The sequence below is a fragment of the Triturus cristatus genome, chromosome 9 (assembly GCF_964204655.1).
Source record: "Triturus cristatus chromosome 9, aTriCri1.1, whole genome shotgun sequence".
In the NCBI taxonomy this organism is placed as follows: Eukaryota; Metazoa; Chordata; class Amphibia; order Caudata; family Salamandridae; genus Triturus; species Triturus cristatus.
Window position 1 is genome coordinate 52287379 of NC_140592.1, and position 18400 is coordinate 52305778.

Genomic DNA, 18400 nt, shown 5'->3' on the forward strand with positions numbered 1-18400 from the left:
GAGATGATCTCGCGTCAGTCTCGCGCAACCAATATTCCGCCACAACTTAACTAAAATCGATTTCCATCCAAAAACGCACCGCTCCACCCAAAGTGCGACTCGACTCATGATACCTCCAGAAGACGCTTGTATTCCGACTTCTCTCCTGATAGATGAGTCGTTAACCACTCCGAGACTGTCACCAGAAGACTTGTGCTTGGACAGAAATCAATCGGTGTTGAGGTGCCACTTCGCCCGATCGTCGCCAAATAAATGTAGTGTCCTCCGGGAGGTGAATAACCAGGAACAACCATGTACGTTGAAAAGGTAGGTTTATTTGCACCTCATCCACCAACAGTCGTCCACCAACTCCTTTCTTTAGAATCCTTCTCTGCGCCCTTCTAATTCTCCAATAGAATCCGCACATCATTCTAACTTCCAATTCTAGATAAAACCTTTATGGAAGGAAGGAAGATGCGCACTACCACAGGTGCCCTGTTGTAGATGTTTAAATAATTGGCACAAATAGGCTGGAACACCCATCTCCAGCAAAATGGCCCATAGCTTCTCCCTGTGGACCAGGTCAAATGCAGATCGAAGATCTACAAAGATCAAATACAAACTGCCAGCTCCCAAAGTCACCGTCTTCCAGAATACCATCTGTAATCTAAACAGTTGGTCGATGGTGGAAACTTTGGCACGAAAACCTGCTTGTAGGGAGGTCAGGATGTGATGATCGTCCATCCAACACTGCAACCTTGATAGAAGAATGCGGGCCATTAATTTCTGGAAGACGTCCATAAGACTGATGGGGCGGTAGTTGATCGGGTCCAGGGGGATGCCTTTTTTTAGATGGAAATAATCTCCGCGCACAGCCAAGTTAGAGGAATTTCCATACCCAGGAGTATGGTGTTAAAATATAGGCACATGTAAGGGACCCAAACCTTCTGCTCACTCAGAAACGGGTCTCCCGGTGTGCGATCCAGTCCGGGGGCTTTTCCTGTGGCCAGACTTTTAAGGGCTCCCTGAGTTTCCTGCATGGTTACTGGATAGTAGTCCGGGTCAGTAGTGACCTTTGTGTCTGGAGCAGGTGTGACTGAGTCTGTTGGGGTCACAGTATTAGTATGCGCGAAGAGGGGTTTAAAGTGCGCTATCCACACATCTTCACTCAAGTTAGGTGTAATAGCACTCGACCCCTTAGACGAACCTGATCTAACCAGGTTCCAAAATGCCCTGTAATCACGTCCATCTTTTATGTTATCCCATCTACGGGCCTCCCATTCTGATTTGGACTCCACTGTAATGCTTTTGTAAGCGAGTCTAGCCCCTCTTATACTCTCAACTGTGCCAATTTTAACCTCTCTAAAAAGGGCGCGTTTTGCCTCCCTACAGGATTTGTTAAACCACTGCTCCTGGATTCTTGGCTGGACCCTCCCGTGAGCTGGGATATAGAAATAATCAGCTAGGGAGGTGAATAAATTAGAGTGGATAAGCTCAAACGCCCGAAAGTAGGAGCAATCATAAGTAACTGGCAAAAAGGAAGCCTCTGCAAAGGACGAGGCAACTAATTGGTAGAGCTCAGATACTTTATCCGATGCCAATGCAAACTTAGCCCATTTAATACGTCTGCCTCCTGCCACAGTGATTAAATTAGGGTTTGGGTAAGGATCGTACTCCCGCCCCCCCCCCCCCCCCCCCACTCCAAGTTTACTGCCCAATGCTGAATGAAGTTCTAGAGACAGGAGATTGTGGTCACTATCCACTCTCTCAATTACAGTGAAGGTCTTAATTTGGGACCACAATTCAACATGGACCATAATATAGTCAATGGTCGTAGTTTTCCCCGCTCTATTGTAAGTGGGCAGGAAGTCTGCATTTGCAAGCTCTAGGGGAATGGGAGACTAAAAGCTTATTTATCTGCAGCGCCAATGGAGTCAGGCGCTTTGCTGGATACAATAAGCACTCCTGAATATGCCAGATAGAATCCTCCTCTGCAGTTACAGACGGGATCCCCACCAATGGTTCAAAATGACAATTGAAATCAGCACCTAATATTCTATGTATAGGAGTGGGGTACAGTGCGAGGAGTTCGTCAATAGCCTCAATCAGGGGAGACCCCCTGGAGTGGGGCGCAGATAGATGTTGAATATCACTACTGACGTGCCTTCCAGATATTTAAGGGCAATGCACAAAAGATCCGGGGAGTGTGTATCGATCACTGTCACTGAACACCCCAGATGAGTAGCTACCCATGTGCACAAGCCCCCCGATGGTCTACCCCTCAATCCCTGTGCAGCTGGAATGTGGTAGCATGCATAGCCCACCCTAAGGGGGACGGATGTCATCCAGGTCTCTTGGAACAGACACACGTCATATTGATCCACCAACTCCCCCCAATCTGGGTTCGATAACTTAGAGCCTAACCCCGCTACATTCCAAGAACCTATAAATGAGCTACGTAGCTGGGGCCTTGTGGAATTGGCTATGGCTCACACGGGCAAACAAATACATGGGATTCCTTCTTGAATGGTTGTCCCGCTTCCATCTCCTTGCCCGCTAGCTTTAAGATTTACAATTAGTAGAGGCGGCAGTGGATCCACTAGTACTGCCCCCCCTGCGGTCTGAGGGAGCTCCTCCCCTTGCCTCTCACCCGCCTTCACCTCCGGGCACTCGGCTGGAATACATTCTATATCATTGTGCCAAGGGGGGGAGGATATCATTGTGCCAAGGGGAGGTATATACATTATGTACCTGTAGAATCCTAACTTTAACATCAAGGCACTCCACCACTTGGTCGATAGACCAATTAGTTGGACTGGTTGATGGTGATTTAGAACCAGCTAAAAACACATTTAAAGCTTTGGAACCATTCAATTAACTTTCAATACCTTATTAAAGAATCACAAACTAATTTCTTATTAATCTATTTTTTTGTTTATCTAATTTAGTTCACTCTGTGTTGGCATATTCAGAATTACAGTTCAATTAATTTCTCTATTGAGCGACCTCCAATCTTTGATCTTTAACATAAATTGACAAAACGTTTATATTTACCTAAATTTTGAACATTGGCGACCTTCCGACCACCCCGAATATTATTCCAGTCTCTGCGACCATCTCCAGAAGAACCCGTCAACCCACAGAAATAATCGGAAACCCTTCAGATGGAATCGTCCTCTTGTAACCAAAGAAAACCCAGGAAATCTCCTTCAGCTCGACGCAGTCCCCACGATTCAGCCAAAGGACCGAGCGATCGCACTAACAACCCAGCAAATCAACCCTCCACACCAACAACCCCCTCTTCCAAATCCCTTCCTTTTATATTCTTTTTTTTCTCCTTACTTTTAGGACAATGCGCAAGAATTTAGGGGTAGAAAGTATTCTGATTGGCTAAACCCTCTGAAATTTGTAAGTCTCTTGAATGTTCCCAGGTTTGCCTGTTTCCCATGAGATCGGGCATGACATTTCTCAATTGTATTCTTTTTGGTAATTTCACAGGCAAAAGTTCCGAAGTAACAACATGCAAGCCTTCTTGTACAGGTCCTTCATTGTCCCCCTCAGTCATTCACACCAGTCTTTATCTTGGCAGTCCTCCATGTTCCTATCCTTGACAAGGAACACTTCGGTTCTCGTCGGAGGTCGCTTGGAGATGTCCAGAGCCATCCAAGTCTGCGCAGTAGACCTCACGCTCACATGACGGTGGGCACTTCAGAACGCCATCTTAAGTACTGCGGCCTAGTAGGCCTGAATGCCAACTTAAGCAAAAACAAACATAACAGTAATTAATACATAGAAATGAAGATTCTAATGTTTAAACCCACACTAATCCCAATATATAGTAGTATTTTCCTAGCTTGTAGCAACATTTAAAGCAATAATACTCACCATTCTGCAGCACTGGAAACACAAACCATCACAAAAGCAACATGAATCGTGCAATTCTCTATTTCACCACATTCTAAAGTTAGTTTGCGTACCACAGTTAATCATTTAATCATTTGCCATGCAATTAGCATTTTAGTCCCACGTGTATCTCTTGTTTATTAAGGTGCAATTGTTGATTAGTCATGCCACTTTACACAAATTAGTACAAGTTAATATTTAGAATGATTACGTAATTAAATTTCATGCAAATAGAGGAGGTATACAACATTTTGCTTTACCTGCTCCATCATTACCATCCAAAACCTAAAAGCTTTTAAAAATCACTAGTTCTGGTTAGCTGTAGACTTCTTAAAGCCTCATAGGTGATATTGATGACAACCCTTAGAAACAACCGCAACCTCACTAAGGGGACACCCTTCGCAGGACTTTAGTCACATCTGTTGTCTCCCGTTCAAAATGCAGCCTTTCTTTGTATTATTCTGTCTGCAAGGACATGGTGCACTGCATCCCATAGAAGTTCCCTGCAAACTGGATGCAGACAGACTTCATGTGTGCATAAGGCTTCTTTGTTCATGATGAGGAGCCAAAGTGGGTTACCTTCTTGACACACCCAGAATCTCTTCCCAGCCTCACGGTATAGGATTTCTTCTTGGCCAATACGCTCAGTGACATGTAAACTTTTGAGTGCACTGATAAGGCAGGACACTACACACCGTACTCATTGGTACGAATCATACTTGAAAAGGGCTGCTCTTGGTTAGATTGCTTTGTTTATTTCAATAAAAAAAAGATTTAATTCGCAGGTAGGAAAAATTAGTGTTACACGTTCTATCCCTTATTTATTGTGTATATTGTGCCATAGGATATTGAGCTCTCCCATGGGTTACTGAAAACTGACTTGCACCACCATCCATTAAAAGACCAATCCCTCGACTAGGAGTACCCTCTTGTAGATTGCAATACTTATCACACCCAAAAAAATCACAGAATTCACCTGGTGCAATAAGTAGAACACATTACCAGTTTTCTCCAAAAATGGGTCTTTAAGTATTTTGGTGCATCGAGCACCAAATACCCCATGTCCTGTTATCTATATGGCCATTTTTTCCCATAGTAAATTTTGGCATGTTTAGCCTACTGACATTTGTCTGGTGGTGCAGACTTTATCACACTCAGTCATGGCTTAGGTATTTGAATAACGGTCCTGTCTGTGATTTCAAGCATTGCACCTTGTTTTTCTGCCCATGTACGTGTAAATATATTTATCTCTGATTTGCATTGTTTTTCATTTTGATTAGGTAAAAGGTGAAGGCGAGGAGGATGGTCATTTGGAAATACGTGAATCTAAAGTCAAGGGTAAAAGGTAAGACTGGTTCCCATGTAATAAAAAAGTTGACCCGAATTCTTTGTGATGACTGTCACTTCAGGGGCTGGTATACTGTAAATTGTTCAGTTTTTGTGGTATTTGAATTTGTCAGCAGTATTGGCTGTAATGACAATTATCTGGGGCGTTTGAGTTTGTCGGCATTACCTCCTGTTGCGCAAAATGTTATTTATTGGAAAACCCACTGGCAACAATGAAAAATGCTACATACATCTACTGTTCAGTATTATGTTAACACTATGCTAAGTAAAATTAGCTGTTTAAAAAATTAAAACGTAGCAGACCGGTTTTACTTCTAACATTCAAACGTCACTGACACACATCTTTCTTTATGATACTGATATCTCTAACAAATTCAAATATCACCAATTTACGTACCCATCATATAATACACCCCAAATGCCGTATTGTTCAAGTGTTGATTTATTTATGGCCTCCACATCACAAAAAAAGCTATTTTCACCGCCCCCGATTTGGAAGGATCTTTCATTTTAGTCTTTCAGCTGAATCAATGTAGATGGTCATTAGCCCAGGGATACAGTATGCTAGCAGCATCTTCCTTTGGGTTTTAAAAGATATAAAACTTTAGTACTCTGAGCTAAGGTTTATTGCCGCCTCGTGAATCGGGATCACAAGGCTGAAGCTCTCTTCAGTAGCTGAAAATGAAACCTGACATTCCCTTACTTTGCCTTTTATCATGCTGGACTTGAAGCAGGCCCTCTAACCTCATTAGAGCAAACCAGCTCTTCAACACAGGTCTTATTTTACCTCTCAAATTACTACAATCCGGCTGAGGTGGAAGTAGTTGTCATCAAGAAATTCAATGTCGTGCCTCAAACACTCTCATTCTAAACTTTGACGCCTCTTCATGCATTTTTCTAATCGTGTTGTTTTATCTCTCAAACTTGTGAAAATCTCACGTGTCGTCAGACATTACACTTCTGATTCTAGAAACATTCTTTTTGTGCGCTAAAGAGGCTCGTTTGTAATTTTAGGACTGGTTTCAGAATCCCAGTATGGCGTCATATGTGGATCCCAATTTCTTTTGTTCCTTTCCTTCACCGATAGAAGGGTATTTGTACAGCTTTTTAAAAGATTGATTAGGAAAAAAAAGAAATTTGCTTTTCAATTCCTGTACTAGTATTAATATATTGCTGATCATACATATTCGTTGATAACATTCTAGTCCACACTTCCATATTTTTTTTCAATCTCTAATTTCACATTCACGTGTATTCGCTAATTTTCAACTACTCTCCACTACCGACAGAATGAGGTAATGGGATGGCTTTCACATAAACTGCCCAGATGCCACATGTGTTTCATTGGTCCTACCTGCTTCCGAGCACTGCGTACTGGACTGCTTCACTCGGAAGCCTATAAACTCAAATATAATTTGGAATCAGTTAAAATACACTGCACAAATATATTTTTACTTGCACCAATTATAGAAGTGTTCTTTGTTGATCTTTAAGATTGCAGACCAGGGGTTGGAGAGGTCTGGATCTAGTGATTACACCGCCACCTACTTAACATGTCTCTTTTTACCTAGGAATTGCAAGTGGAGATTTTTGTGATGGTTGTAAACACTTGACATCTTTGATTGTCCATCGTGTGATTCAAAAGAAAACGTTGCTGTGTTGCCGTGCAAAACATATCCCTGCTTTCCCTTTGTCGTAGATGTCTCTGGCTGGATGAGGACATCAATCAGAGGGATAGTTGAAGATTTTTGTTCTAAGTACCTTAAATGGAACAAATCGTCTTCTTTGAAAGACATTTATCTTTATGGTTATTATCTTTGAATACACTTAGGCTGCAAACCATGTTTTCCCATTGATGGTCATAAAGGTTTGCACGTTGCTTTCCAAGCTAATTGTTGAACTAAGGCGCATTTAATGTGTAAATGAATATATATAACTTTTTCTCTTTCAGTGTAAAACACTACTTGATTAAGTTGCCATCATCCCTTTCTCCTGGATCCAAAACTAAAGTCACCATAGAAGCAGTCTACACACATGTCCTGCAGCCATACCCGACGCACATAACTCAGGCAGAGAAGCAGTCGGTCATATTTGAGGGAAATCATTACTTCTTCTCTCCGTACCCAACTAAGACTCAAACAACCCGCGTGAAGCTTGCTTCCAGAAATGTTGAGAGTTATACCAAGCTCGGAAACCCTACTAGATCAGAAGATGTCATCGAGTATGGGCCATTTAAAGACATTGAGCCATTAAGTCAGGTATGCCTTAGAATGTCTCTTGGACTCTTTGTGTTATATGTTTAATATAAAACTCTGTCTCTGCCAATTACAGTGCCTCTTGGCACTGGCTTGCTTCATGTGGGTGTCTTAGCAATTGTTGATTTAACCACTTTGGAAGCCCAAAATGGAACCGGATCTGTGAATTGCTACCTTCACCAACAACCTGGCATCTTTTTGGGCTGAAACTTGAGTGTTATCTATGAGGGTTTAACTGTCAGCCCCTCTCTTTGTAGATTTTGAGATGTACCATTCACAGCTGCGTTGTCTGTTGTGATTATTCCTTGGTTTCTGTAGTGTGTTAGAGCTGGCGGTGTGCATGAGGGATGTTGCTTCACATGTACCAGAGGTCTGATGGACATTGGCTACTCAGTAGTGTTCCACTCTGCCCTGATGCATAGAGTGGGTATAATTGTTGATCACTTCAGCTTAGTGGTTCATGTTGGTGATTCTGAAATACGAAAGACTGTATGAGGAGTGGATATAGGCAGACTCTGAAGTTCTCCTGGGTGTATCCTGAGTGTTGCATGTCTGTGCCAGCCTGAGTGTGTGTGTATGTATGTATGTGTGTGTGTGTGTATATATATATATATTCACTGAAAAAACCATAGGTTTCACGCATGTTATAGTTAGCTGGACATTTTACTGATAAAAAACCAATGAAATTCCCCCGTTATAGTTACTGCAGGCAACTATAACTCACGCGACCGCAATCCTCTGCTGATGCTAATACTGTATTTAGACACTTATTTGCCCATGTCTTCTTCCATTAAATTTTAGCTTTACATATATTACAAATATTTTTTTTTCATAAAGACACATATGTCATCAGCAGAAGATTGCGGTCGCGTGAGTTATAGTTGCCTGCAGTAACTATAACTGGGGAATTTCATTGGTTTATCAGTAAAATGTCCAGCTAACTATAACATGTGTGAAACCTATGGTTTTTTCAGTGAATTTGCAAGGTTTTTTAAATGCTAAGTTACTTTACGCCATTCGTGGCGTGCGCGCCCAGTTAACGCAGTTCGTTCCGTGCGCGCACGGTGCGCTTTGCGCACCGTGCGCGCACAGTGAGCACGCGGTGCGCTTCGCGCACCGCGCGCCCACTTTACGCAGTTAGGGATGGGCCATGTACGCACGATGCGCTTCGCGCACCGTGCGCACATGGGGGACATATTTTGCGCATCTTTGTGAAATGTATTCTTTGTTAACTTCCTACCTATGATAAGCCATGCACAAATGGTGCCCTTCGGGCACCATTTGCACACGGGGTGGGGAGAATGTGGATAATTTTTTTTTTTTAAATATTTTTTACCGTGCGCGTACGGGAAGCGTAATCGGCGATTTTCCGAAAAAACAATTTTTTTTTTTTTTTTGGGGGTGGTTTGGGGACCCCTGTATCAATGCTGGGTGGTTAGGATCTCATTAAACTGCCTCTTTACACATTTTTGGGGTTGGTTTTTGCTGCCTTACTCAGGAAGCGAGAGAGAAAATGGCGGCCGCCGCTTCCTGGTTTCGACCGATTTGAATGTTTACTAAGAACTAAGAGCCAATCAAAATCGCGCTCGCGCACGCCACCGTACGCGTACGGTAAGCTTACGGTAAGCGCACGGTAAGCGCACCGTAAGCTGCCACAGATATATATATTGATTTAAAGGCTATTTTCTCAGAATCTACTGAACAGATTTACACCAAACCTACAAAAGGCACTTCCTTGACCTGGGGACTACCTCTCTGCCAAATTTCATTAAATTCTGTTCAGCCGTTCGGGCTGTAGCCCTGTCTAAAGGTCCTATGGAAAAATGCATGGGAAAAACGCGTTTTGGGACCCCCCTTTTTTCTCAGCCCCCGCTTGACGAATCCCCCCGAGACTTTCAGGGTAGGAGCAGAGCGTAGCGCCCCACCTATTTTGAAAAATTCGCGAGGATTCGTCGACCGGCGCCAAAGTTATTCAAAATAGAATGTTGCGGATTTGCTATGGAAACGTGGTCCTATATATATTACCTACTGGCGGTCGCCAGTAGGTAGTTATAGTTAGGACCCTGTTTCCATAGGAAAACCGCAACATTCTATTTGGAATAACTTTGACGCCGGTCGACGAATCCTCGCGAAATTTTCAAAACTAATGGGGCGCTACGCTCCGCTCCTACCCTGAAAGTCTCGGGGGGGATTCGTCAAGCGGGGGCTGAGAAAAAAGGGGGGTCCCAAAACGCGTTTTTCCCCATGCATTTTTCCATAGGATCTTTAGACACAGCTACAGCCCGAACGGCTGAACAGAGTTACTTGAAATTTGGCAGAGAGGTAGTCTACAGATCAAGGAAGTGCCTTTTGTAGGTCTGGTGTAAATCTGTTCAGTAGTTCCTGAGAAAATAGCATTTAAATCAATATATATATCTGTGGCAGCTTACGGTGTGCTTACGGTAAGCTTACCGTACGCGTACGGTGACGTGCGCGAGCGCGATTCTGATTGGCTGTTAGATCTTAGTAAACATTCGAATTGGTCGAAACCTGGAAGTGGCGGCCGCCATTTTCTCTCTCGCACTCTGAGGGGGGAGGAAAAACAAAGGTTGAAAACATGTAAAGGGGCAGGTTAGACTGCTCCTAACCACCTAGCTTTGATGAAGGTGTCCCAAAAGATCCCCCAAGGCAAAAATCCATTTTTTTTTTCGAAAAAACGCCGATTACGCTTACTGTACGCGTACGGTAAAAAATAATTAAAAAAAAAAAAATTATCCACACTTTCCCCACTCCGTTTGCAAAAGGTCCCCGAAGGGCTACTTTTGTGCATGGCATATCACAGTATTGAAAAATTAAAACATTACCTTTCACTACGAAGCGCATAATATGTCCTCCGTGTGCGGACGGTGCGCGAAGCGCATCGTGCGTACATGGCCCATCCAGCGTAACGTGGGCACGCGGTGCGCGTAGCGCACTGCGTGCCCACCGTGCGTGCACGGCACTAACTGCGTAAAGTGGGCGCGCGGTGCGCGAATGGCGTAAAGTAACTTAGCATTTAAAAAACCGTACAAATTCACTGAAAAAACCATAGGTTTCACACACGTTATAGTTAGGAATTAGCATTTAAAAAACCTTGCAAATTCACTGAAAAAACCATAGGTTTCACACATCTTATAGTTAGCTGGACATTTTACTCATAAAAAACCAATGAAATTCCCCCGTTATAGTTAGTGCAGGCAACTATAACTCACGCAGCCGCAATCCTCTGCTGATGACATATGTGTCTTTATGAAAAAAAAATATTTGTAATATATGTATAGCTAAAATTTAATGGAAGAAGACATGGGCAAATAAGTGTCTAAATACAGTATTAGCATCAGCAGAGGATTGCGGTCGCGTGAGTTATAGTTGCCTGCACTAACTATAACGGGGGAATTTCATTGGTTTTTTATGAGTAAAATGTCCAGCTAACTATAAGATGTGTGAAACCTATGGTTTTTTCAGTGAATTTGCAAGGTTTTTTAAATGCTAATTCCTAACTATAACGTGTGTGAAACCTATGGTTTTTTCAGTTAATATATATATATATATATATATATATATATATATATATATATATATATATATATATATTAGTATTATATCAATGTGTACAGATACTTTCTGCTACTTGTGCATGGGATGCGCCCTATGTGTGATAGGATGGTCTCTGCTAGTGGCGGGTGTTGTCTTGGTTCAGGGGTCTCCAACCTTTTCTGTAATAAGAGCTACTTATGTTCAATAGAAATCATTTCGAGCTACTAATACTAGTGATGTAATAGTGACCACCCCATCCAAGATTGTTAGCAGGGATCACATCAGTGCATGAGGCAGGGTTTCCAGCACTAATGAAAAAAAAATCCTTTGAGAATACATGGGTAATAAATAAAAGCCTTTGCTGCAATCCCCTTGGCACTAAGATAAAGACTTCTGCTAGTGCGACTGGCCAGGATTGATGTGTCGGGGGCTGTTTGAGGTTGGCTGAGGTCCTTCCTGGAGGGGCGGGCCGAGCAGATTTGGCTTCCACCGTCGTCCTCCTCCCCTCAGTGAGTGACAACTGGAGTCCCTAAGGGTTCCTCCCTTAGCCCTCTCCTTTTTAATATCTGTCACTCCACTGATCTATTTGGCAGAGGAGCTAGGAGCTAAGGTGATGGCATATGCAGCCGATACCCAGCTGCTCTTTACCTGGGACAAAGATGCGGACTCTGTTTCATTGGTTCAACATTGCTTAGCTTCTATTTTCAAATGGCTGGCGGAGGCACAGCTCAAGTGTAATGAACAGAAGTCTGAGATCCTCCTATTTGGTAAATTCCCTCCCAATTTCCGAGAGCAGTTGTGGACGCCTAACCTTTCACTGCCCTTCACCACAGGAAAGCCTGTCAAAAATTTGGGGGTATGGTTCAATGAGAGTCTCTTTCTCAACACACATTAAGAAGCTGGCCGGTTGCTGTTTCGGCCTTCTTAAAACTCCCAGAATTTTGTTTCCTCTTCTGCCTCAGGCAGCGAGGGAAACGGTTACGTGTGCACTGATTCTGTCGCGGCTGGATTATGCCAACACCCTTTATGTTGGCGTTCCGGGCTACCTGATGAAAAGGTTACAGGTGGTTCAGAATACGGCAGTCAGACTGCTATTGGGCATTTCGGCTAGGAACAGTGTTCACCATCAGCTGCGTTCTCTCCTCTGCCTTCCCGTGGTGGACAGAGTTAAATTTAAATCATTGGTTCTGGCCCATCGCGCTCTCCACAGATGCGGTCCTCTCTATTTGCAGAGACGGTTCTCTTTTTATGTTGCTTCGCGAGCCCTTTGATCCATGTTCCTACGCTTTGCCAGGTCCTTCGCTTCAAGTATCAGAGGCTAGGGGGGAAGCTCCTTTGCTGCGAAGGCTGCCGCGGCTTGGAATGCCCTTCTTCTCGTCCTGCAGTCCGTTCAGGATCCTGTAGCTTTTAAAAGGAAATTAAAGACACACTTCTTTGCCTGATAGTCTCTCTCCATACCCCACTAGGCTTCGTGCTGTGACACTCATGAGTATCTGCGCGCGTTATAAGTATATGTAACATAACATAAATAATAGGCGTAATAAATGTCCCCAACTCAATAATGGCTTTAAAAATATTTGTAGAAGCTTGAAAGCAAGATGGATGATTCTTTGCTTTCTAAATGAAATGTTCATGAAAAATGCAGGTAAAAAAAAATGTTTTGCTAAACTACTGTGAAATTCTTGATACCATTTCTTTGAAGCATAATTTAGTAAAATGTGTTGATAAATGCTAGTGTTTCCAAAAATATTCATCATGGAGAATCCGTGCATCCGGTTTCAACAAGATTACGGGAAGTAAGAAAATAAATCTGTGTTGGCAAAGCCAATAGGTCTGACATTGTTGGTCAGCCTTTTGGTTTTTGTCCATGCGTGTCTTGTTTTGACTTGCTTATTGTAAGTCTTTAATGTTGTGGGAGTTGCCAGTCCCTCACCATTATAACAACATTGGCAAAAATATTTTTTGGTCTCGAAATGCACCCATTGTCACAGTAGTCCCTGGTCCTCAACAAAACTACTTTGTGTGCCGATATGCTCCTTGTGAAAGATCGGACTAATGTCACTTACAGAGAAGCCTGCCCATAGAGAGAGAATTTTAATAAAAACAAAATGTTTTGGTTAATGCCAGACCTAATTAGGGGCTCAATTCTTAAAGAAAGTCATAAAGTGCACCCTGGTATATGTCCTTGCATTTAATGCAGATTTACAGCTTTCATGAATTTACAGAGGTAGTGCAGGAAATGGCCCTCTTAGTTGGATTGTGGTCCGCTGGTGCAGAGGTTTCCAATGGCGGATCCAGCACTATCACTGCGTTTCTTCATGAGACATTAGTAGTGCAAATTATGAGGTGCAGGAAACCTGAAGGTTTATAGCAAGGCTTCTGCTCCACCACACTACGCGACCCCTTTAGTAGTCTTCTAACCAATTATGCATTATGCCTTCTGCAGCTTCATAGTAAAAGCAGTTGACAGACCCAACTACCTAAAATCTGCACTGCCAATGTTATAACTTCAACTCAAAGAATTCTGGTGCTGTGCTTCCTACATTTAACCACTAGTCTGCTTCCCTGCTTTTGGAAATCACACACCAGGAAACCTGCTTAAAATTCAAAGATCTTCTCTACCTTGTTTGCAGTTCTTAGATCTTATATCCATATAGGTTTACAGATGCCATCATTTAATTTGTTCAAGCCCAAATAAGCATTGGCATGAAGAAGTTATATACTCGGACATCCTCTTTGCAATAATTGCCACTCTGTTTTAGCGGTGAAAAGAATTTGTTAAAGTTACGCTTAATTTGCAAATAACGCTTTGCTTCCACCAATTTAGTGTGACCAATTGTTTAGTTTTCGGTTCATTCCATTAGGCTGTGGATGCCTGTGACATTTACTCCCACGTACAAGTGACCATCGGCATTTGAGCTTTCTTTAACTCGTTCTGTATCCCACAAACCCTTCCGTAGCTAAGGGCAGCTCTACAGTATTGTATATTTTAACAAGATACCTAAGGGTGATGGTTTTTGATTTAGAAAGTAATTTAAAAAATCATCTTAAATGTTTCAAGTGCAGCCCTTGCACAAGTCCAGACACCATACCACTAGGCTGTTAATCCCCTGATTATGGCAAGTCCAACTTCAGTCAGTATGTGCATGAAAATATTTGCATGTGATGGAGCCTGATTGTGCCATATCAAAATAGCAGCAGTTTGAAGATTGCACTCTTCGTTAATTTTGAAGGAATTGTGCTGCAAATATATTTTCAGTATTAATAAAGGAAACTCCGGCTTTGCGCATTGCACCGCATGTCTCCATCGGGTGCTCCGCTGCTGATGTTCCATCACTGATGGCTGTTCACATATAGACTTTTTTTATGTCCTCCATGAAAAGAAAACTTTCAACAAAATCAACATTTGCAGGTTTTCCAAAAACAATCGAAGTCCTTTTACGTAGGCCTGAAATAAATTTAATGAAAGTTTTCAGACTTAACATTTGTATAATGGATTATTGCTGTCTAGTTTTCTAGGAATCTAGGTCTTCATAAGTATTGAAAGACCTCCAGGCCACCACTATTTAAAAAACAAAAACAACAAAAAAACATACTTTCACTTTAAAAAAAAAAAAAAAAAATTAATTACTTTTCTTGAAGGATGGCAGATTGATGGAACAACCAGTGGTGGCTGCTGTGGCATTAAAGTGGTGGGCAGGGAGGGGGCAATGCAGGGAGCAGCGTCGGAATGAAGAATGTAAAAAACATAGTGTTTACCTGGCGTCTCGGTTCTCTTCTGCACCTCTGCTCCTTGACTCCCGCCAGTCCACAGGCTCCCCAATGCCAATCCAGATGCTGCTCTCGTGCTGGTATTACCCAACATGAAAGCAGTGCCGGGGTTGGTTTGAGCGCTCTGGTTCAGTCAATTTGGCGCCCTGAGACGGCCGGCCAAACCGACATGCGCACTTGCAGCATGTACTGCTCCTCTATACTGTAGCTTCCATCAGGATGTCCCAGCCTGCCCTAGACTCGGCTTAAGTGAGAAAAAGAAATGATGATGACCTGTGTTACCATTTTTATTTTTCATGTTTTCACTGCTGCCAGAGAGCGATGCTCCTCCAGCCAATACAGTGTCTTTTTTGGCAAACCCGAAGGACCTAAGTGAATTATTAAGTTCTATCCGTCTATCCTTCTTAAGAAAAGCCCCCTTTTATACTCTGAAGATGGCTTTTCCCCTACCATAGACTCCTCTGGGAACTGGGTCCAGCGCCCCCTCCCGGGCTCCTTCTCCACCAACAATTCCTTCCCTGTCATTGGTTGCAGCTTCTCCTGGCCCTGCCCCCTATAAAGGTTTCCTTCCCTCCTCCATCCACTGCGTTCTACTTGCCATGGCATTTGTGCATCTTGGTTAACCGAGGGCTAGTGCTGATGTTGTACCCCTTGTAGCTGCACCAAGAGCCCTTCCTCCATGCGGGAACTATTTCTGGCATGAAGCTGAGATACGTTGCAGGGGTATGGCGTTTTATTTGAAAGTCTTTGTTATGTGCTAATAGTAGGATTTTCATTACGGTTTCCTATTTTCAATGTTTTTTTTCCAGAATTATGGTAGATATTTTTTAGTGTTTCCACAAATTCTGAAAATCAAAGGTTATCATCGTTTATACGGGTCAGTGCCACAAATGTTTGGTGGACACTGTTTGTCAGTGTTTTATAAAATAAACTTACTGATGATATTTTATTTCGAAAAAAGTTTTATTGCTGTGCCTGTCCCACATCCAACATCCAGAGTCCCTTTTCCATAGTGCCACGTTCCATGCCTCCACCTCCCCGCCGCTGGTCCACAGACACTCACGGCTATCTCCTACCCCCAGACTGTTAGTAGACCGGGCCTATCAAACCCCTGCCACTTGTTCCAACCTGGAACAAGTGGCAGTAAGGACCATGCCTGTAAGGACAGCTCGCTGAGTTTTGCGTCTGGCATACCGTTTTCCAGTGTTTTACTCCGCAGGACTTTACCTCGCAGGTTAAATGTTTTTATGGACTTAACAGAGCATTCCTCACTGAGGAGCAGCTCAATAAAACAAGCATTTGCAATGCAATAGGTCTTGCATTTATACGAGTTTGAGCTATTGGCATTGTAAATGACAGTGCTTTTTATTTAAGTTTTTTATTTTTTAAACTTAAATAAAAGGCACTGTCATTTACAATGCTAATAGCTCAAACTCTCGCAAATGCGAGACCTATTGCATTGCAAATGCTTGTTAAATAGGCTTTCACTCACCAGTCTTCTGAACCCATGTCCCGGACGACACGTGGAGGTTCCTTGTAGCAACAAAGGCCGCGCCAAGGGCATTTCTGGACACCTGTCACGATAGACATTTCCATTTTAAAAATTGGAATCTGCATGAAAAGCCCTTGAAACATATTCAAAGCTTTTTTTTTTTTTGAAGTCTCGACAGGTGATGATACAACAGTAAAAACTACAATTGTATGGGCACTGTACAGTGACATTGACATATAGAGCGCTAGGTTAACTTTGACAGCAGTACTTACAAAACCTTGCAGCCTAACAAAACGTTAGACCAACCTGGCATGAAACGTAAATAATTACTCTTGCAACAAAACTGTCCTTTAAAATGCTGTCATTCGATTATTTAATGTCAATGAAAACATTCTAAATCGTGTTGCAAATTTAGTGGAACTCCACGGGAGTTCTCAATAACTCAGATCAAGATTCGACAACAATTAATTTTCTAGATGAACCAGAAGCAACGCCAAGACATACAGCCACGGACAGTATCTCATGTAATACTTAGAAACAGTCCACGATCTGCGAGTCACACAAACGAGAATATTGCTTTCTTACACCGTACATTGGACGTGATAATCTCGTATTACAAACTCCATAACAGATGTGTTTAATGGTTTCATTAGGAATAAAGACACCCAAAAATATAAAATGACCAACTATTGAAACGACATGCGCAAAACTGCATTCAAAATTGAAATGGAAGCATGTGGAAAGGTCCTAACCTGTGGGGCCCAGAATTCGGGTCACGGTCTAAAGTAATAGGTTAACGTGGATGTAATTTAGTTAATCTTTCAGAAGAATTCCAAGAGATGCCTCATTCACACCTCTAACAAACAAAGCGACACACTATACACTCATTTATCTAGCTGCCAAGTACACACAAGGGAAGGACTGTTTGCAGATTAAATGCATTCAAGCAAATTTGTGACGCGGCGGAGCGTGGCGCGTGCGCTTGGCGGGGGAGCGCATTACAGGCGGGAGAGCGGACCCTTTGAAGTACGATGCCAAGCGGATTGCATGGCGGCACGATGCACGTGATTGTGCGTGTGCTCGCCATGCAATCTGCTTTTGAGAGCACTTTTGGGAGCCCCTTACTAGAGTCTCGCATAGCGAGTGCTATCGCAATAGCTAGGCGAGACCTAAAAATGGAACAATATGGCTAGGTCATCTCAATAAACGAATATTTGGCACGGGGGAAAATCCAGTTGCCTTGCTAACAGATCTCTATATTAAGTTATTATACACACACATGTTAAAGCGGAAGAAGCCAGCTGCCTTTAACGGTGTTTGTTTGCAGCTCTGGCCCTCCTTGCCGAGTGCAGCACCCGTTCATACTCCACACCCGAGGTGGGCAGCTGCGACTATCTCCTGTTCGTGCTCATGAACCCCAGAATCCAGGCAGAGAACGGCTAATTAAAGAAGTTTTACGTTTATATTAATCCTAGTGCTGCGTATGTACTGCTCGGTCACCAGATGACGCCAAAGTATAATCAGTCCAGTAAAATTCAGTGTTTTGCTCTGAAAAAGCAATCGGTGCCACTCCGCTGAATGTTGGGGGCATCACTTGCAGGTGGCATCGCAGAGACTGTGTTTGCTCCACATCTTCATTGTGACCTTACCTATTGTTTTTGCTGTGTGGGTGTACCAGTCTGCCACAGTGCACAGAGCCAGGTTGTATTCATTTTCGGAAATGTGTGCTACTGGCAGTGTGCAGAAGACCTCAATTCCTATGATCATATTTGTGAAGGGTCCTTACTGCTATCACTGCCCCGTAAAGGGGCAGCGAGAAGAAGGAAGGGAGGTGCATGACCGGTGTCTGCTCTCTCTACTGACCACAGCTAGCCCTCAGGTAGGCCTGCTCTGTACAGACTGACACGGATAGTCTGTAATATTTTATTGCATTTCTTTTGAGAACAGGACTTTCTGAGGCATCCTTTCCCTGAATTGCAATTTTGTCCTTTGCAACTCGTTTGCTAGCCAATTTGTCATTTATCAAAACGACACAAAATTGCAAAGTCTCCCGCTGGCTTTGTGGCGATGAAAGGCCTTTAATATATTGAGCCCCAAT

General features: G+C 42.9%; 1 protein-coding gene across 1 annotated transcript in view; it reads left to right on the top strand.

Annotated features, from left to right (window-relative positions):
* Positions 1-18400, top strand: part of RPN1 (ribophorin I) — a 59115-nt gene that overhangs the window by 14348 nt on the left and 26367 nt on the right. The window contains exons 2-3 of the mRNA XM_085624380.1: positions 5163-5227; positions 7181-7487. Of these exons, the coding sequence (XP_085480506.1) occupies positions 5163-5227; positions 7181-7487 (372 nt within the window). The remainder of the gene's footprint in view (positions 1-5162; positions 5228-7180; positions 7488-18400) is intronic.